The following is a 16681-nucleotide window of genomic DNA, read 5'->3' as shown; positions in this document are numbered from 1 at the left end:
TTGTGACTTTATACCAAATTTTCTTCATCCATTCTTCTGTTGGTAGACTCTTAGGTTGGTTCCATATTTTGGCTGTTGTGGAAAGTGCTGCAGTAAATATGGGAATGCAGATGTTTCTTGAACATACTCATTTAAGTTCCTTTGGGTACATGCCCAGTAGTAGGACTGCTGGATCTTATGGTAGTTCTATTTTTGCTTTGTTGAGGAACCGTCATACTGTTTTCTATATATTCCTACCAACAGTATAAAAGGATTCCCTTTTGTCCACATCCTTGCCAACAAGTTCTCTTCTGCCTTCTTGATAAGCCATTCTAATTGGGATGAGGCAATACCTCACTGTGGTTTTGATTTGCATTTCCTTGATTATTAGTAATATTGAACATATTATGTGTATGTCTTCTTTTGAGAAACGTCTGTTCAGGTCTTCTGCCTATATTTTAATTGGGTTGTTTGGGGTTTTTTTTGCTATTGAGTTGTTTTAGTTTCTTATATATTTTGGATATTAACCATGTGTCAGATGTATATTTTGCAAATATTTCTGCAAATATTGCAAATATTTTGCAAATATTGTCTCTTTATTGATGATTTCCTTTGCCTTTAGTTGTAATTCCGTTTATTTATTTTTGGTCTTTTTGGTTGTGCTTTTAAGGTCTTATTCAAAAATTCCTTGTCCTGACCAATGTTATGAAGCATTTCCACTATCTTCTTTTCTAGTAGTTTCATAGTTTCAAGTCTTAGTATTTAAGTCCTTAACTCATTCTGAATTGATTCTTGTATATGATGAGAGACAGGAGATCTAGTTTTTCTTCAACATATAGATATTCATTCAGTTTTCCCAGCACCACTATTGAAGAAAGACTATCCTTTCCCCAACATATGTTCTTGGCACTTTTGTCAAAAATCAGTTGACTGTATATGCATGGATTTATTTCTGCGTTCTCTGTTCTGTTGGCCTGTTGTCTGTTTCTATGCCAGTAGCATGTTATTTTGGTTACTATAGTTTTGTAATATATTTTGGAGGCAGATGGTATGATGCCTCCAGATTTGCTCTTTTTGCTCAAGATTGCTTTGGCTATACAGGGTCTTTTGGGGTTCCATACGAATGTGAGGATTGTTTTTAACTACTTTTGTGAAGAATGTCATTGGTGTTTTGATAGATATCGCATTACATCTGTGGATCACTTTGGGCAATATGGACATTATAACAATATTCTTCCAATCCATGAACATGCATATCTTTCCATTTGTGTCTTCTTCAAATTCTTTCATTAATGTTTTATAGTTTTCATTTGAGAGATCTGACACCTCCTTGGTTACATTTATTTCTAGGTATTCTTTTGGTAATAAATGAGATTGTTTTCTTTGTGTCATTTTTAGATAGTTTGCCATTAACATATAGAGATACTACTTTTTTTTATGTTGATTTTGTATCCTGCAACTTTACTGAGTTTTTTATTAGTTGTAACAGTTTTGGATGGAGTCCTTAGGGTTTTCTGTATATAGGATCATATCATCTACTAATAGAGACAATTTAACTTCCTCCTTTCCTATTATGTTTTATTTTTCTCTTTTGCCTAATAGCTCTAGCTAGAACTTCCTGTACTATGTTGAATAAAAGTGGCAAAAGGGAACATCCTTATCCTGTTCTAGATCTTAGAGTAAAAGGCTTTCAGCTTTTCCCCATTTGGTATTACGTTAGCAGTGGGTTTGTTGTATGTGGCCTTTATTGTGTTGAGGCATATCACTTCTATACCTAATTAAGAGTTGTTATCATGAAGAGATATTGAACTCTGTCATGATTTTTCTGCATCTGTTGAAGTGATTGTATGACTTTTTTTCATTGTTTTGTTAATGCAGTATGTCATGTTTATTGATTTGTTTATGATGAACCATTCTTGTATTCCTGGGATAAATCCCACTTGATCATGGTGAATTATCTTTTAAATGTGCTGTTAAATTCAGTTTTGTAGTATTTTGTTCAGGGTTTTTCTGTCTGTTCTTCAGGGATATTGGCCTATAGTTTTCCTTTTTTGTCTATTTTTGGTATCAGTGTAATGCTGGCCTTGTAGAATAAGTTAGGAAAAATTCCTTCCTCTTCAATTTTTTGGAATACTTTGAGAAGAATTGCTATTAGTTCTTCTGTAACTGTTGGTAGAATTCAGCAGTGATGCCATCAGGTCCTGGGCCTTTCTTTGATAGGAGACTTTTTATTACTGATTCAAGTCTCCTTTCTCATTACTGGCCTGTTCAGGTTTTCTATTTATTCATAATTCAGTCCTGGTAGGTAATGTGGTAGAGGAATTCATTTCTTCTAGGTTTTTCAATTTATTGGCATATAATTGTTCTTTGTATTTCTGTGGTATCAATTGTAATGTCTCCTTTTTTATTTCTGATTTTATTTATTTGAGTCGACTGTCTTTTTTACCTAGTCTAGCTAAAGGTTTGTTGATTTTGTTTCTTTCAAAAAAAAAAAAAACTATTTTGTGGATTTTTTTAAAGTCCCTATTTTGTTTATTTCTGCTCTGATCTTTATTCTTTCCATTTGCTAATTTGGGGTTTAGTTTGTTCTTGTTTTTCTAATTCTTCGAGGTAACAGTTTAGGTAGTTTGAGATCTTTCCTCTTTTTTGATGTAGATGTTTATTACTATAAACTTCTCTTTTAGAACTGCTTTTGCTGCATCCTATACATTTTGGTATATTGTGTTTCCATTTTCATTTGTCTTAGCTTTTTTAAAATTACTCTTTTAATTCATTAACCCAGTGGTTGTTCAGGAGCGTGTTTAATTTTTATGTATTTGTAATATTTCCAGAATTTCTGCTATTATTAATTTCCAGTTTTATGTCATTGTGGTCAGAAAAGATACTTGATATAATTTTGATTTTAAATTTTTTAAGACTGTTTTTGTGGCCTAATATGATCTGTCTTAGAGAATGTTCCATGTGCAGTTGATAAGAATGTGTTTTCTGCAGCTGTTGAATGGAATGTTCTGTAAACATCTGTTAGGTCTCTTTGGCCTAGACTGCAGTTTAAATCTGCTATTTCTTTGTCGATTTTCTGTCTGAATAATCTGTCCATTGCTGAAAGTGTAGTTTCAAAATCCTCTATTGTTATTGTGTTGCAGTCTCTCTTCCTTCAGATTAATATTTGCTTTATATATATTCTGCCATGTTCAGTGTGCATATATATTTACAATTGTTACAACCTCTTGCTGAGTTGACCCCTTTATCATTATGTAATGACCTTGTCTCTTTTCACAGTTTTTGATGTAAAGTCTGTTTTAGCTGATATAAGTATAGCTTCTCCTGCTCTCTTACAATTTCAGTTTGCATGGAATATCTTTTTCCACCCCTTCCTTTCCATCTATTTGTATCCTTACAGGTGAAGTTAATCTCTTTCAGGCAGCATATATTTGGATTTTTTTAATCCATTCAACCACTCTGTCTTATAATTGGAGAATCAGTCCATTTACATTGATAGGTAGGAACTACTGATAGGTAGGAAATTACTACTTCCATTTTGCTAATTATTTTCTTATTTGTTTTTTAGATCCTTTTATCTTATCTCACTGTCTTCCTTATTGGTTAAATTATTTTCTCTGATAGTATGTTTTGATACCTTTCTATTTTTAGTGTATTTATTATAGGTTTTTTTCCTTCGTGGTTACCATCAGGCTTACAAGAAAAAGTCTTACAGTTATGCAGGTTATTTTAAACTGATAACAGATTATCATTGATTACTAAACAAACAAACAAACTCCATACTTTATCTCCTCCCACTTTCTGAATATTTGATTTCCTAACTTTTGATGTTACAACTGTTTTCCTTCAGTACTTTTACTATATCATTGCACTCCCTCCTGGCCTGTGAGATTCCTCTTTGTCGTTGTTGTTGTTGTTTAATTATACTTTAAGTTCTGGGGTACATGTGCATAACATACAGATTTGTTACATAGGTATACATGTGCCATGTTGGTGTGCTGCACCCATTAACTCGTCATTTAACATTAGGTATTTCTCCTAATGCCATCCCTCCCCTAGGCCCCCAATCCCCAACAGGCCCCAGTGTGTGATGTTCCCCTCCCTGTGTCCATGAGTTCTCATTGTTCAACTCCCACTTATAAGTGAGAACGTGTGGTGTTTGGTTTTCTGTTCTTGTGTTAGTTTGCTGAGAATGATGGTTTCTAGCTTCATCCATGTCCCTGCAAAGGACATGAACTCATCCTTTTTTATGGCTGCGTAGTATTCCATGGTGTATATGTGCCACATTTCCTTTATCCAGTCTATCATTGATGGGCATTTGGGTTGGTTCCAAGTCTTTGCTGTTGTAAACAATGCTGCAATAAGTATACGTGTGCATGTGTCTTTATAGTAGAATGATTTATAATCCTTTGGGTATATACTCAGTAATGGGCTTGCTGAGTCAAATGTTATTTCTAGTTCTAGCTCCTTGAGGAATTGCCACACTGTCTTCCACAATGTTGAACTAATTTACACTCCTACCAACAGTGTAAAAGCATTCCTATTTCTCCACATCCTCTCCAGCATCTGTTGTTTCCTGACTTTTTAATGATCCTGGCCTGTGAGATTTCTGCTTAGAAGTCTGCTGCTAACCATAATGGAACTCCCTTCTATGTTATTTGCCTCTTTACTCTTGGTGCTTTGCTGCTTTTAGGATTTTCTCCTTGTCTTTGACTTTTGAGTTTGAATATAATATATCTTAGGGCAGGGTCATTTAGATTGAATTTGATTGGTAACCTTTGACCTTCCTATATGTGGCTATGTATTGCTTTCTTCAGGTTTGGGAATTTTCTGCTATTATTTCTTTAAATAAGCTTTCTGTCCCTTTATCTTTCTCTACTTGAACAGCAGTGACCCAAATATTTGCTTTTTTGATGTTGTCCCATAAACTTCATTCCTTTTCATCCTTTTTTTTTTTTTTTGCCTCCTGACTCTATATTTTCAAATAGCCTGTCTCAAGCTCACAAATTCTTCTGCATGATCCATTCTTCTATTGATGTCCTTTGTTGCATTTTTCATTTTGTTCATTGTATTTTCTTGCTCTAGGATTTCTGTTTGGTTTTTTCATTATTTCGGTCTCCTTGATAAATTTCTGGATTGTTTCTCTATGTTTTCTTTAAGTTTGCTGAGCTCGCTTAAAATAGCTATTTTGAATTCTTTGGCAGATAATACATCTCCATCTTTTAGGATCAGTCACCAGTATCTTACTTTGTGCTTTTGGTGACATCATGTTTCCCTGATCATGATGCTTGTGGTCATGCAGCAGTGTCTGCACATTGAAGATGAATTTAGCTATTTGTTTTAGTCTTCACCATCTTTATAAGGTCTTTTCAAGATCCATAGTATGACTGAGGTCAGCGTGTTATCCTGCAGAGGCACTGCTGGACACCTTTCTCTTTAGGTCCCCAGGTGGGCAGAGCTGTTCTTATTCCACAGATGAGAGGGGTCAGTATCAAGATCCAAGGCCATTTGAGAATCTGCTGATGGACAAGGGTTGCAAAACCTGCCACAGGGACTTGGATACGCCTGTCTCCCGGTAGGACCCCGGCTGGGTAAAACCATTCTCAGACTATCGCTAGGAGAAACTGAAACCAAGCTTCAGAGTTAATTCAGAATGTGCTATGGAACCAAAGTTGGTAAGCTTAACCTGGTGGCACCAGCAGTCAAGACTCCCAGCAGTTCCTTATGCAGGGAGGATTGCTTGCATTCTGTAGCTGTGACATTCAAGGTTCTTTCCAGAACTGCTATGTGATGGAAGCCAGCAGGCCTGTCCTACACAGGCAGGATAACTGCCAGGCTGCAGTAGAGAGGGGCTGCAGTCAAGACAAGACCGCTTTAGGATCTATTATGGGAAAGATGCATGAAACCTGTCCTGGTGGCTGGGGCAGGTGCTTCACCCAGCAGTTCCCAGTACAGTCGAGATAGCTTCCTGACTGCAGCAAAGAGGCATTGAAGCTGAGACAGGGCCCCTTCAGGATCTATTGTGGGATGGAGGACTGCAAGCCTGACCCAGTGGCTCAGACAGGTTCATCTCTTGGCAGTTCTCTGTGTGGGTGAGAGCAGGGAGGCTGCAGCAGGGGAGGGCTGGAGCCAGTACATGTCCCCGTCGGAATCTGCTATGAGACAGAGGCCGGCAAGCCTGTCCTGGTGGCTCAGATGGGCATGTTCCCTTCTGGGTCCTTGTGCAAGCAGTACTAAGCTAGGACTACAGCTTGAGGAGGGCAGGAGCCAAGTTACAGGCTAACTTTTGGGTCCACTGCCAAGACCAATGTCGACAGACAGAAGAGCCCATCTGCAGAGACCCTAGCGTGTGATTTCTCCTGGACCCCTTGGCAGATAGTTTTGGTTGCAGACTCGAGGCCAAACAGGGCTGTAGCTAAGTCTTTCAAGGAATGGGACCATTTCTGCATATGAACCTGGGAGCATAATTGGCAGGACTCCCACCTGGGTGTTGGTATGCACTCTCAAAAACAACACTTCCAGGTCTTGAGTTCTACTGGGGTTTTACAACCTCCTACCTGAATCCAAAGGCTCCCACAAAAAGACTTGTCTGTAATAGGTACAGAATTCTTGTTGTTTTAGGGGGATGTGAGCAGGTGACCTCCTATTCTGTCATCTTCTTGACATCATTCAGAAGTATTGTCTTAAAGATATTTTTTTTCTAAGATTGAGATGTTGAAGATCTAACCATTTTTCATATGTATATACAATTTAGAAAATTTAAGAAATATTTTCTTCATTTATATTTTAAAAATAGTTAAATCATGTTTGTTTCCCTGGTGCTTATGCAAGAGAAAAAGGAATTAAAAGCATCTATGGGAAGGGTTGGTGTATCTACCTCTTGATGGATTTGTCTTGAAATTGTTTCCTTATAGTTTGTATATTACATTTTATTGAGCACATATAAATGCTACCTAGAGCACAGCAGTTTCCTACTGAGATCAGTATGAATTTTAATATCTAGATGACTATTTTATATATGGATGCTACATATTAATGGATTTCTTTTTCTTTAGAAAGTATGTTTCTAAATAATTAAAACATTAGAATAGCTGGAGAAGCTAATTTTGTACGTTTTGTTTTTCCTTCTCCATCTAAGAGAGCTATGTGAAAATTCGTATAACTAATACTAAATAGTTATAATGGAATTTATAGAAACAGATCACTCATTTTCTAAGTATAAAATATTAGGCTACATGTTAAGAGAACTTAATCCAGAAACCATCAGACTTTAGGGACTCAGAAATTGTCCAAAAGATTAAAGGGAGTTATTAGTGTAAAGTGTCCTTAACCTAGAGGCCACAGATGCTGTGAAATTATTTTGCAGAATTTTTCAATGCATATTCATTTTTCTGGAACAAGAATCTGTAGTTGTTATCAGACTTGCAAAGTGATTCGTGAACATCCCCCCTTCAAAAAAAAATAAGATCCAGTGTTTTATGTAGTTAAAAGATGAATTAATTTGCAGCTACTCTTCAGACTTCTATGTGGCTAGCCCAAAAGGCCATGATCCTTTTTCCTAGATATCATTGTTCAGTTTCTCAACCTCTTTTCATTTTTAAAGGAAAAAAGAATTCTATGCCAAAGCTATTATTTCCATTCTACCTACAAATTAAAATTATTGCTTTATTTCATAGATATTATATTCAAAGAGGTAAAAGTCTATAAGCTCTCCACAGGGTTTCATTTAGCTTGTTTTAAAATGCATGTTAATGAAGTGCAAAATGTCATGCATGACAAAACCATTGGACTTTAATCAATAAAACTAGGTTTTATGGAAGGGACTGGCCTAGTGTCATGATTAAGAACATGGTCTCTAGAGTGAAATTGCCTGGATTTAAGCCGCAGTTTTGCCACTTATAAACTTACCGCAGATCCAATCCTATTATGAATTGTTGCCAAGGCCTTGGGCAAGTCATTGAATCTCAGTGCTTCCTATATTTCTCCACCCTTGAAGTAGAGACCAGGTGCTCACCAAGGTCCCTTCTGACTTTAAAATTTCATCTAATTTTTGTATGTTTTTTATATGTGATAATAACATGACATAAAACTAACATTTGGGATAAGTGGTAACAATTTCTCTAATATTTTTCTCACATCATTAATATATTAATAAGAAAAATTGAAGCTTATTGAATTGAGTCAACACACAGAAAGATTACAAAAATACCACAGAATATATGACATGTATCACACTGCAGTTTTTCTCCCATTTTAACCACAGTTGAGGAGGAAGAATCCTACTCCGTTCTTTTTAAATTTCTTTTTCTTTTTTTTCTTTTTTTTTTTTTAAACACAAAGCTCAGCTTTCTAATCTAAAAGACATATAATTTAAAAACTTTTTCTTTATAGAGACGGGGGTCTTGCCATGTTGTCCAGGCTAGTCTCACATTCCTGGGCTCAAGTGATCTGCTCGCCTCGGCCTCCCAAAGTGCTAGGATTACAGGTGTGAGCCACTGCTCTAGGCCCTTTACTTTTAATTCGACACAAAATTTAAGGTTACTTAAAAGATTATGTAATAAAAACATCCTGTTCAAAAACAGTTTTGCAGTATCTAGTCCATGTTAAACTAAAAATATAAATCTATGTGTATGTAGCAAAATATGTTCCAAAACCTACATTTTGGGGAAAGGTTTAGCTAAAAGGGAATAAAAGTCAAATTGGCCTTAGGACATGGAGCCATTTCCCTGGTTTTCCTAAAGCTTTTGTCAAAAATCACCCAAGTTGTAGATAATTTTCTAGTGGGAATATAGTAACATGAGATGCTTAAATAGTATGTTTTAGAGGGAGAATGGAAAATGTCAAGTATCACCATACTCGAGGAATGAGAAAAATCTTTACCATCTACCTATTTTAACTTGGTGTATTTAATTTTATAATTTTTACTACTTGGAGATGTAAGTTAAATATTTCATTTCACCTAATGACAATTACCATTTAAATCTGCAATTTAAATGGTAGCAATGGATTAACTGTAGATCAGATCATATGTTTAAATCATTTTTCCTTTTCACACACTTTCACTTCATGCTCTGCATCTTAAACATGTTATTGGGAGATTACACTTTTATTTTTATAAAAGCTAATTATTTTCTATGCATAAGAACCAGTACTAAGATAAAGTGCTATTTCAAATAAGAAGTAGGAAAATTTTCTTTTCTAAATTAGTATTCTTTAAATGTTTTCATTATCTATGGCCATACTACCCTGAATGCACCCAATCTCTTCTAAGTAATTTTAAAAGTTAAGATTGATTTTTGATTCTTTCTTATTGGTAAATGTGATTTTCTTTCACAGAAGTTAAAAATAAGGAAGAAAAGGTAAAAGAAGGAGCCAATTTAAATTAAAAGCAGTACAAATGTCTAAGACTGTGTTCCACAGTGGGGTAGCCACTAACCATATGTGGTAATTAAGCACTTGAAATGGGACCAGTCTGAATTGACATAAGTATATAAAAAAGAATGTAAAATTGTTCATTTTTTTATATTGATTACCTAAAGAAACATGTTGGATAGATTACCTGAAGAAACATTTTGGAAGAAATATTTTTGATATATTAGGTTGAATAAAATATGTTCTCAAAGTTAATTCTGCCTTTTTCTTTTTATGTTTAATGTGCCTACTAGGAAATTTTAAATTACATATGTGTCTGACATTATGTTTCTCTTGGATAGCACTGACCTAAAATAGTAATGTCAACACTTGCACTAGTCTGAAATTTAAAATTCGTCAGGACTCAGTTAAACATCCAGAAAATATTTAAATAAGATACTATTTTCAAGCCCCTTACATACTATTAGAATTTGCTTTTACTCTGTAAGTGCTCATCTGATTATGAAGATTAAATAATTCTAAGGGAAAATGTTTATCTTAGTTATGTGTGGTTTACTTGTTTTCAACAAACTTTTTGGTACTCAGATATTTAATGCTACAGATATTTTGGTAGAAAGGACACCTCAATAGAAATACTTCTACCTTTATACTTTTACGTGGTTGAACAATATAATGGAGTGCAATATTTCCTCTGGAATAAATCAAGGTCATAGTTGATCATTCCATACCTGTGTAGCACTGGTGAAAAGTAATAATATTGTAAAGGCACTGCATGAAACAACCCTAATCCAAACCTAGATTCCAAATCAGAACTTATTACAAAGTACACTAATGTAGAGCCGATGGCTACTTTATGGGAAGAAAAAACTTTATAAGAATTAATACATTTCTGTACTTAACTGACTGAAAACAAAAATCTACTAAACGTGTATTTTTCAAGCTTTGATTACCACTTTTTTAATCTCTCCTCCAAGTGGTGCATACTAATTTGCTATTGACATTATTGTAGCTTTATTAACAGATGATATAGCTACTTGGTGGGGTCATGCTGAGGGGTTTTTTTTTTATTTGTTTGATATGTTTTGGGTGATATTTGTAGTATTTTTAAATAATGAGGTGCTTTGTTGCGATAGCTTGAACAATTGATCTCAGTCCTTTCTAACTGTTGGGTGATTCTGAAGCAGTGAACCAATGCCCTTTTTTTCTTTTTTTTTTTTTTTTTTTTTTTTTTTGCTTTGCTTTATTAACTGTTGGTTTGCTCTGTTACCTGTTCACATGCTCTTACAGATGCAACTAATTCATGAAATTTCGAACTTAAAGAATTTAGTTAAGCATGCAGAAGTATATAATCAAGATCTTGAGGTGAGCATTCATGTTGGTATTTCTATTGATAAGCAATTAGAACTATAAAACATGCAACATATGTAACTGAACATGATGTCAGAAATAAGGGAATTATGTTTTTAAAATATTAGTGACTTTGAATTTTACTATGAATTTAATATATATAAGTTCTGTTTTAATCCCTTAGACTTCAAATTAGATTCTAAATTGTTACTCTCTCCTTTGATTCTTTTAGAATGAACTCAGTTCAAAAGTAGAGTTGCTTAGAGAAAAGGAAGACCAGATTAAGAAGCTACAGGAATACATAGACTCTCAAAAGCTAGAAAATATAAAAATGGACTTGTCATACTCATTGGTAAAAATCAGGCTTATTTTGTTGTGTAATCACATAAATATATATAGCATACCATCATCTTAGCAAATGCTTATACTGGACCTACTTTGTGCTGTGTATTGTTGTAATAAATTTATATATATTTCATTAAATCTGTCAATAACCCTATGAGATAGGGACTGTTAGTATATTTGCCATTTTAGAGATAAAGTCACATTTGTGGAAAGTTGATCATATCATCCTTTGAGTAAATATAAGGAAGTTAAGGACAGGCTCCCATTAAAAATCAGTAAGTTTTAGGCCAGGGCACAGTGGCTCATCCCTGTGATGTCAGTACTTTGGGAGGCCGAAGTGGGAGATCTCTTGAGCCCAGGAGTTCAAGACCAGCCTGGGCAACATAGTGAGACCTGGTCTGTACAAAATATACAAAAATAAGCCTGGCAGGTACTGCCAGCTACTTGGGTAACTAAGGTGGCAGGATTGCTTGAGCCTGGGAGGTTGAGGCTGCAATGAGCCGAGATCATGCCATTGCACTCCAGCCTGGGCAACAGAGCAAGACTCTGTCTCCAAAAAAAAAAAAAAATCAGTAAAATTTTAAAATTCCGAATTTTTTTCAGTAGTTTTATACAAATGCATGCAGTAGTATATAATCAAGATCTTAAATATTAAACTGGGATATTTTTTCATAATTTTATAGCTCTAGATGATTTTAGTTGATATAAGATCTTGGCATTAAATAACATTGAATCTGATGATGATGTCATTTAATCGCTTCAGTTTGCTTTCAATATACCTGATTACTTATATATGTTTGGTTCCAGTTTTTAATACTTTTTTTTTTTTTTATGATAACAGTTTCTAGCTGGAACTTTTAAAAGACTAGTTTCTGTTCTGTTTTCAGTTGAGTTTTTTAGTTTTTGTTACCTTCTGTTCTTTTGTTGCCTTTTATTTGTGACAAATGATTCTTTTCAAAGGGGTTCATACCATTTCATATCATCCTATTCTGAGGCCCTGGATAGGAAGGCACTTTTATGTATTCTGGAGTGTCTGTTCATAGCGTGGCAAGCAGAACTGCCCACTTTTTAAAAATTACTATTTCTTTTTCCTTATTCATTCATGTATTAATTTATTAATTTTTTTCCAAGGACATATCATTGATTTCATATAAGCTAAAGTCATATTAAAATGCCACTTCTCTTTAGAAATGAGGTTGTAGATTTTTTTCATGTATTTTTCATTTGCATTTTCTCATCTGTAAGTTTCTTGTTCATATCATTTCTCTATTTTTCTATTAGATCATTTGTCTTTTTCCTTTTCAATTTGTGGGTTAATATCTTTAATTTAACTGTTAGCCACTTACCTATCATGTGCTGAAGAGAATAACTCAAAATAAAAATACATGGAAAACTTCTTCAGCCTTGCCGAACAACAGTTGTTTTAACCTTTAAACAAAACAGATCTAAATTATGACATTGCTTATATAATTTGATATATTGCTTATATAATTTGAAAAATATGACCAGAATTTTTAAAAATTATTTTTATTAGGAAAACATGATTTCTTTTTATATATTTGGTAACTAGCATATTTGTACGCTTTTTGCTTAGCTAGAGTTAACATTTATATACATGTTCTCTTAAGAATTTTCCAACTCTGTGAAAATTAGATTTCACTGAACCCCTTTTGTCATCTGTCTAGGAAAGCATTGAAGACCCAAAACAAATGAAGCAGACTCTGTTTGATGCTGAAACTGTAGCCCTTGATGCCAAGAGAGAATCAGCCTTTCTTAGAAGTGAAAATCTGGAGCTGAAGGAGAAAATGGTAAGTATTTTTTGTAATATTTATAATAAAGTAGTTGTAATGATCAGTGTATTTTTGTGCATTTGCAATGTTTTTCTCAATAGAAAGAACTTGCAACTACATACAAGCAAATGGAAAATGATATTCAGTTATATCAAAGCCAATTGGAGGCAAAAAAGAAAATGCAAGTTGATCTGGAGAAAGAATTACAATCTGCTTTTAATGAGATAACAAAACTCACCTCCCTTATAGATGGCAAAGTTCCAAAAGGTATTTTGTAATTTTAAACATCTTTTTTCAAATCTGACTTCTTCTAGAAATGTACCTAAACAATTTGACAAGCATATTTCAATGATTAAAAATTCATTATACTCTGACTTTCTAAAAACTCAATGTTACGTTTTAGTTTCATTTGGTATTAATATTTATAAAGATTTCCATGGGTTTCAAATCATAAGGGATTATTTTTCAAATAAACTTTACCTGATCCTGAAAAAGGTGATTCAAGGACAATTAAAAATTAAATTACCTGTTTGGCAACATTGGATCTTTATACAATTTACCAAAACTTTCTAGATTTGCTCTGTAATTTGGAATTGGAAGGAAAGATTACTGATCTTCAGAAAGAACTAAATAAAGAAGTTGAAGAAAATGAAGCTTTGCGGGAAGAAGTCATTTTGCTTTCAGAATTGAAATCTTTACCTTCTGAAGTAGAAAGGCTGAGGAAAGAGGTAAACACATTTATAAGCACTTATCCCTTATTTTGAAATAAAAACCTTTGCGATAATAGTGCCTTAAATATTTTGGTATAGTTTATTTTAAACTAGCAGACGAGAGATACTGTAAACGTTTTGACTAGTTAGAAATAGAAATGAATATAGTTCATCTTCTAATTTGTTCTTATGCTACTAGATTAAAGAATATATTTTTTTCAAGGTGTATTTAACAGTATACTTAGTAATATAATCCATGTAGCAGCCATTTCTGTAGTCCTCAAATGTTGCATTTATACAGTATTACGGCCCACCCTTAGTCTTTACCATTTTTTTGGTAGTAGTAGTATCATTATGTTGAATAAAAGACAGTAATGAGGGAAAAGAGGTTGCACTGATAAAGTTTTAGAGGTTAATGCAAACCTTGCAGGCTGGTGAATGTTTCTGTAAATCCATGGCCTGCCAGTTTTTCTTCCTACTTGTCTAAAAGAAAAATGGCAAAAATTTGAGTACTTACTGTATGGCAAACATCATGCTAAAGAACTTCAAAAACATTATTTCATTTACTCGTCTTATAAACTCTTCAAAAGTAGGTAGTTTTTTAGTCCCAATAACCCATTATCAAACTAATAGTTGAGCCACATAAATCTGCCTCCTAAATCCCTGATTGTAGCTACACGCTGTATTGCCCCTCTTTACTTTGTCCCTCCTTTATCTCTTCTTTTTTTCTCATCTCTCTCTGCCCTTATCTTTCACAGTGATTAAACTGTTAATATACAAGATACAGGTTATTTAAATTATGTAATTATTTAAATATTACTTAAGTGATACTTCTATTTTTATTTTTTTCATGGACCATACCACTTAAGATACTTCTTAAATAACAATTTTAAATGATTAAACATTACTTAAATTATTCATTGATTAAGTTTTTGGAAACCTGAGAGGCATTCAAAGCCTTTAGGGAAAAAAAATGTCAAATTCTGAGAAATGCCTGCCACATGATAAAGTTAGAAAACACTTTAGAATGATAGGTAAGGAAATAAAGACAATCTGGTTATGTGCCTTTACTATTTTCCATGCAGACCTTACTTTCTAGAATACAAAGAGATTAGAAAATAAAACATCAAAGGTAGAGTTAAACAAGCTGAGTTAGGGAAAAGTGACAATAAGAGTACTACTATATTGCCTTTCCACAGTCAAATTTTTGCTGAATGTAAATAACTTCTCTTTTTGCAGAGAAAGCTTTTTTTCCTAAAAATTGCTTCAGTGAATCATATGTTGCTAACATCCCTAAATTTTATTTCTTTTCCATAGATACAAGACAAATCTGAAGAGCTCCATATAATAACATCAGAAAAAGATAAATTGTTTTCTGAAGTAGTTCATAAGGAGAGTAGAGTTCAAGGTTTACTTGAAGAAATTGGGAAAACAAAAGATGACCTAGCAACTACCCAGTCGAATTATAAAAGCACTGATCAAGAATTCCAAAATTTCAAAACCCTTCATATGGACTTTGAGCAGAAGTATAAGATGGTCCTTGAGGAGAATGAGAGAATGAATCAGGAAATAGTTAGTCTCTCTAAAGAAGCCCAAAAATTTGATTCGAGTTTGGGTGCTTTGAAGACCGAGGTTGGTACAAGATGCTATTTTGAGAAATGCTCCTTAGTCTTCTGGGGTTTTGGTTTCTGTATATATGTATGCCTCAGACTGCTCTGCTTTTACTGTGTGACATTTACTTTTTCTTTTTTAAAGCTTTCTTACAAGACCCAAGAACTTCAGGAGAAAACACGTGAGGTTCAAGAAAGACTAAATGAGATGGAACAGCTGAAGGAACAATTAGAAAATAGAGATTCTACGCTGCAAACTGTAGAAAGGGAGAAAACACTGATTACTGAGAAACTGCAGCAAACTTTAGAAGAAGTAAAAACTTTAACTCAAGAAAAAGATGACCTAAAACAACTCCAAGAAAGCTTGCAAATTGAGAGGGACCAACTCAAAAGTGATATTCACGATACTGTAAACATGGTAAGGTTTTGATTGATTAAACTTTGAAAAATTGGAGACTCTTAAAAACATTGCAGAGGCCATCATTTGTTATTTATGATTATGTTATGTAGTAGCTACAAAATAATTTTGTTTCATATTCTAATGGAAATTGTTTTTATATTTCTCTAACAAAGAACATAGATACTCAAGAACAATTACGAAATGCTCTTGAGTCTCTGAAACAGCATCAAGAAACAATTAATACACTAAAATCGAAAATTTCTGAGGAAGTTTCCAGGGATTTGCATATGGAGGAAAATACAGGAGAAACTAAAGATGAATTTCAGCAAAAGGTAAAGGGTGTTTATTTTCAGAGTTTTCATATACTTGTATATATACTCTTTAACCTCAAATACTTAAACACATAATATTCTCAATTTCATTTGTTACTCACAATGGTAATAACTAACAATAATTTTACAAGCTTATCCCTAATGCCTTTGAAATAACTTATGATAGAATATGTTTATAATCAATTAGAAAGGGAAAGGGCCCAAAAATGTATTAGTCCAAATTTTGCATAGCTGATACTTACTTTATGTCAGATTTACTATACTAAACTTGCTTAGAGTTTAAAATTCAGTCCATTGCAGGGGGGATTGCCTTATAACGTTATACCAGGGTTTCATTTATTAACAGTACTCTTTTCTACTTTCCCACAACACCTCTAAGATATATTGGTAACAGTAATTTTGTAATAACATGTCTCATTTTTATTATAGTTCATATTATTTTATCCAGAGTATTTACTGCTAGAATTTTAAAATATTCAATAGGAGACTGGTGAAATAATCTTTTGTAAATATATAGCTTGGAATAGTATATAGTAGTATATATTTTTTAAATTGGTAGTAAAATACACATAACATAAAATTTACCACCTTAACCATTTTAAGTATATACTTCACTAGTGTAAAATTCATTCACATTGTGATACAACCAATTTCCAGAATTCTTTTCATCTTGCAAAACCAAAACTATACCCATTGAGCAACAGCTCCCCAGTTTTCCTTCCCACAGACCCTGGCTACCACCATTTATTTTTCTGTCTTTATGAATTTGACTACTCTGAGTACCTCATATAAGTGG

General features: G+C 33.6%; 1 protein-coding gene across 10 annotated transcripts in view; it reads left to right on the top strand.

Annotated features, from left to right (window-relative positions):
• The window catches only part of CENPE (centromere protein E), a 92564-nt gene that overhangs the window by 24294 nt on the left and 51589 nt on the right, over nt 1-16681 (top strand). For 5 of the 10 annotated variants that reach the window (XM_055385435.2, XM_019026039.4, XM_055385441.2 and 2 more), the window contains exons 17-24: nt 10639-10713; nt 10931-11050; nt 12729-12851; nt 12935-13100; nt 13407-13561; nt 14861-15175; nt 15299-15571; nt 15727-15885. In XM_055385435.2, coding sequence (XP_055241410.2) covers nt 10639-10713; nt 10931-11050; nt 12729-12851; nt 12935-13100; nt 13407-13561; nt 14861-15175; nt 15299-15571; nt 15727-15885 — 1386 coding nt within the window. The remainder of the gene's footprint in view (nt 1-10638; nt 10714-10930; nt 11051-12728; nt 12852-12934; nt 13101-13406; nt 13562-14860; nt 15176-15298; nt 15572-15726; nt 15886-16681) is intronic. The other 5 variants (XM_055385437.2, XM_055385442.2, XM_055385443.2 and 2 more) reach the window with 3 other exon arrangements.

This window comes from Gorilla gorilla, chromosome 3 (genome assembly GCF_029281585.2).
Source record: "Gorilla gorilla gorilla isolate KB3781 chromosome 3, NHGRI_mGorGor1-v2.1_pri, whole genome shotgun sequence".
Classification (NCBI taxonomy): Eukaryota; Metazoa; Chordata; class Mammalia; order Primates; family Hominidae; genus Gorilla; species Gorilla gorilla.
Note: the sequence above shows the minus strand (reverse complement) of the source record. Positions and strands in the feature narration are given on the sequence as shown.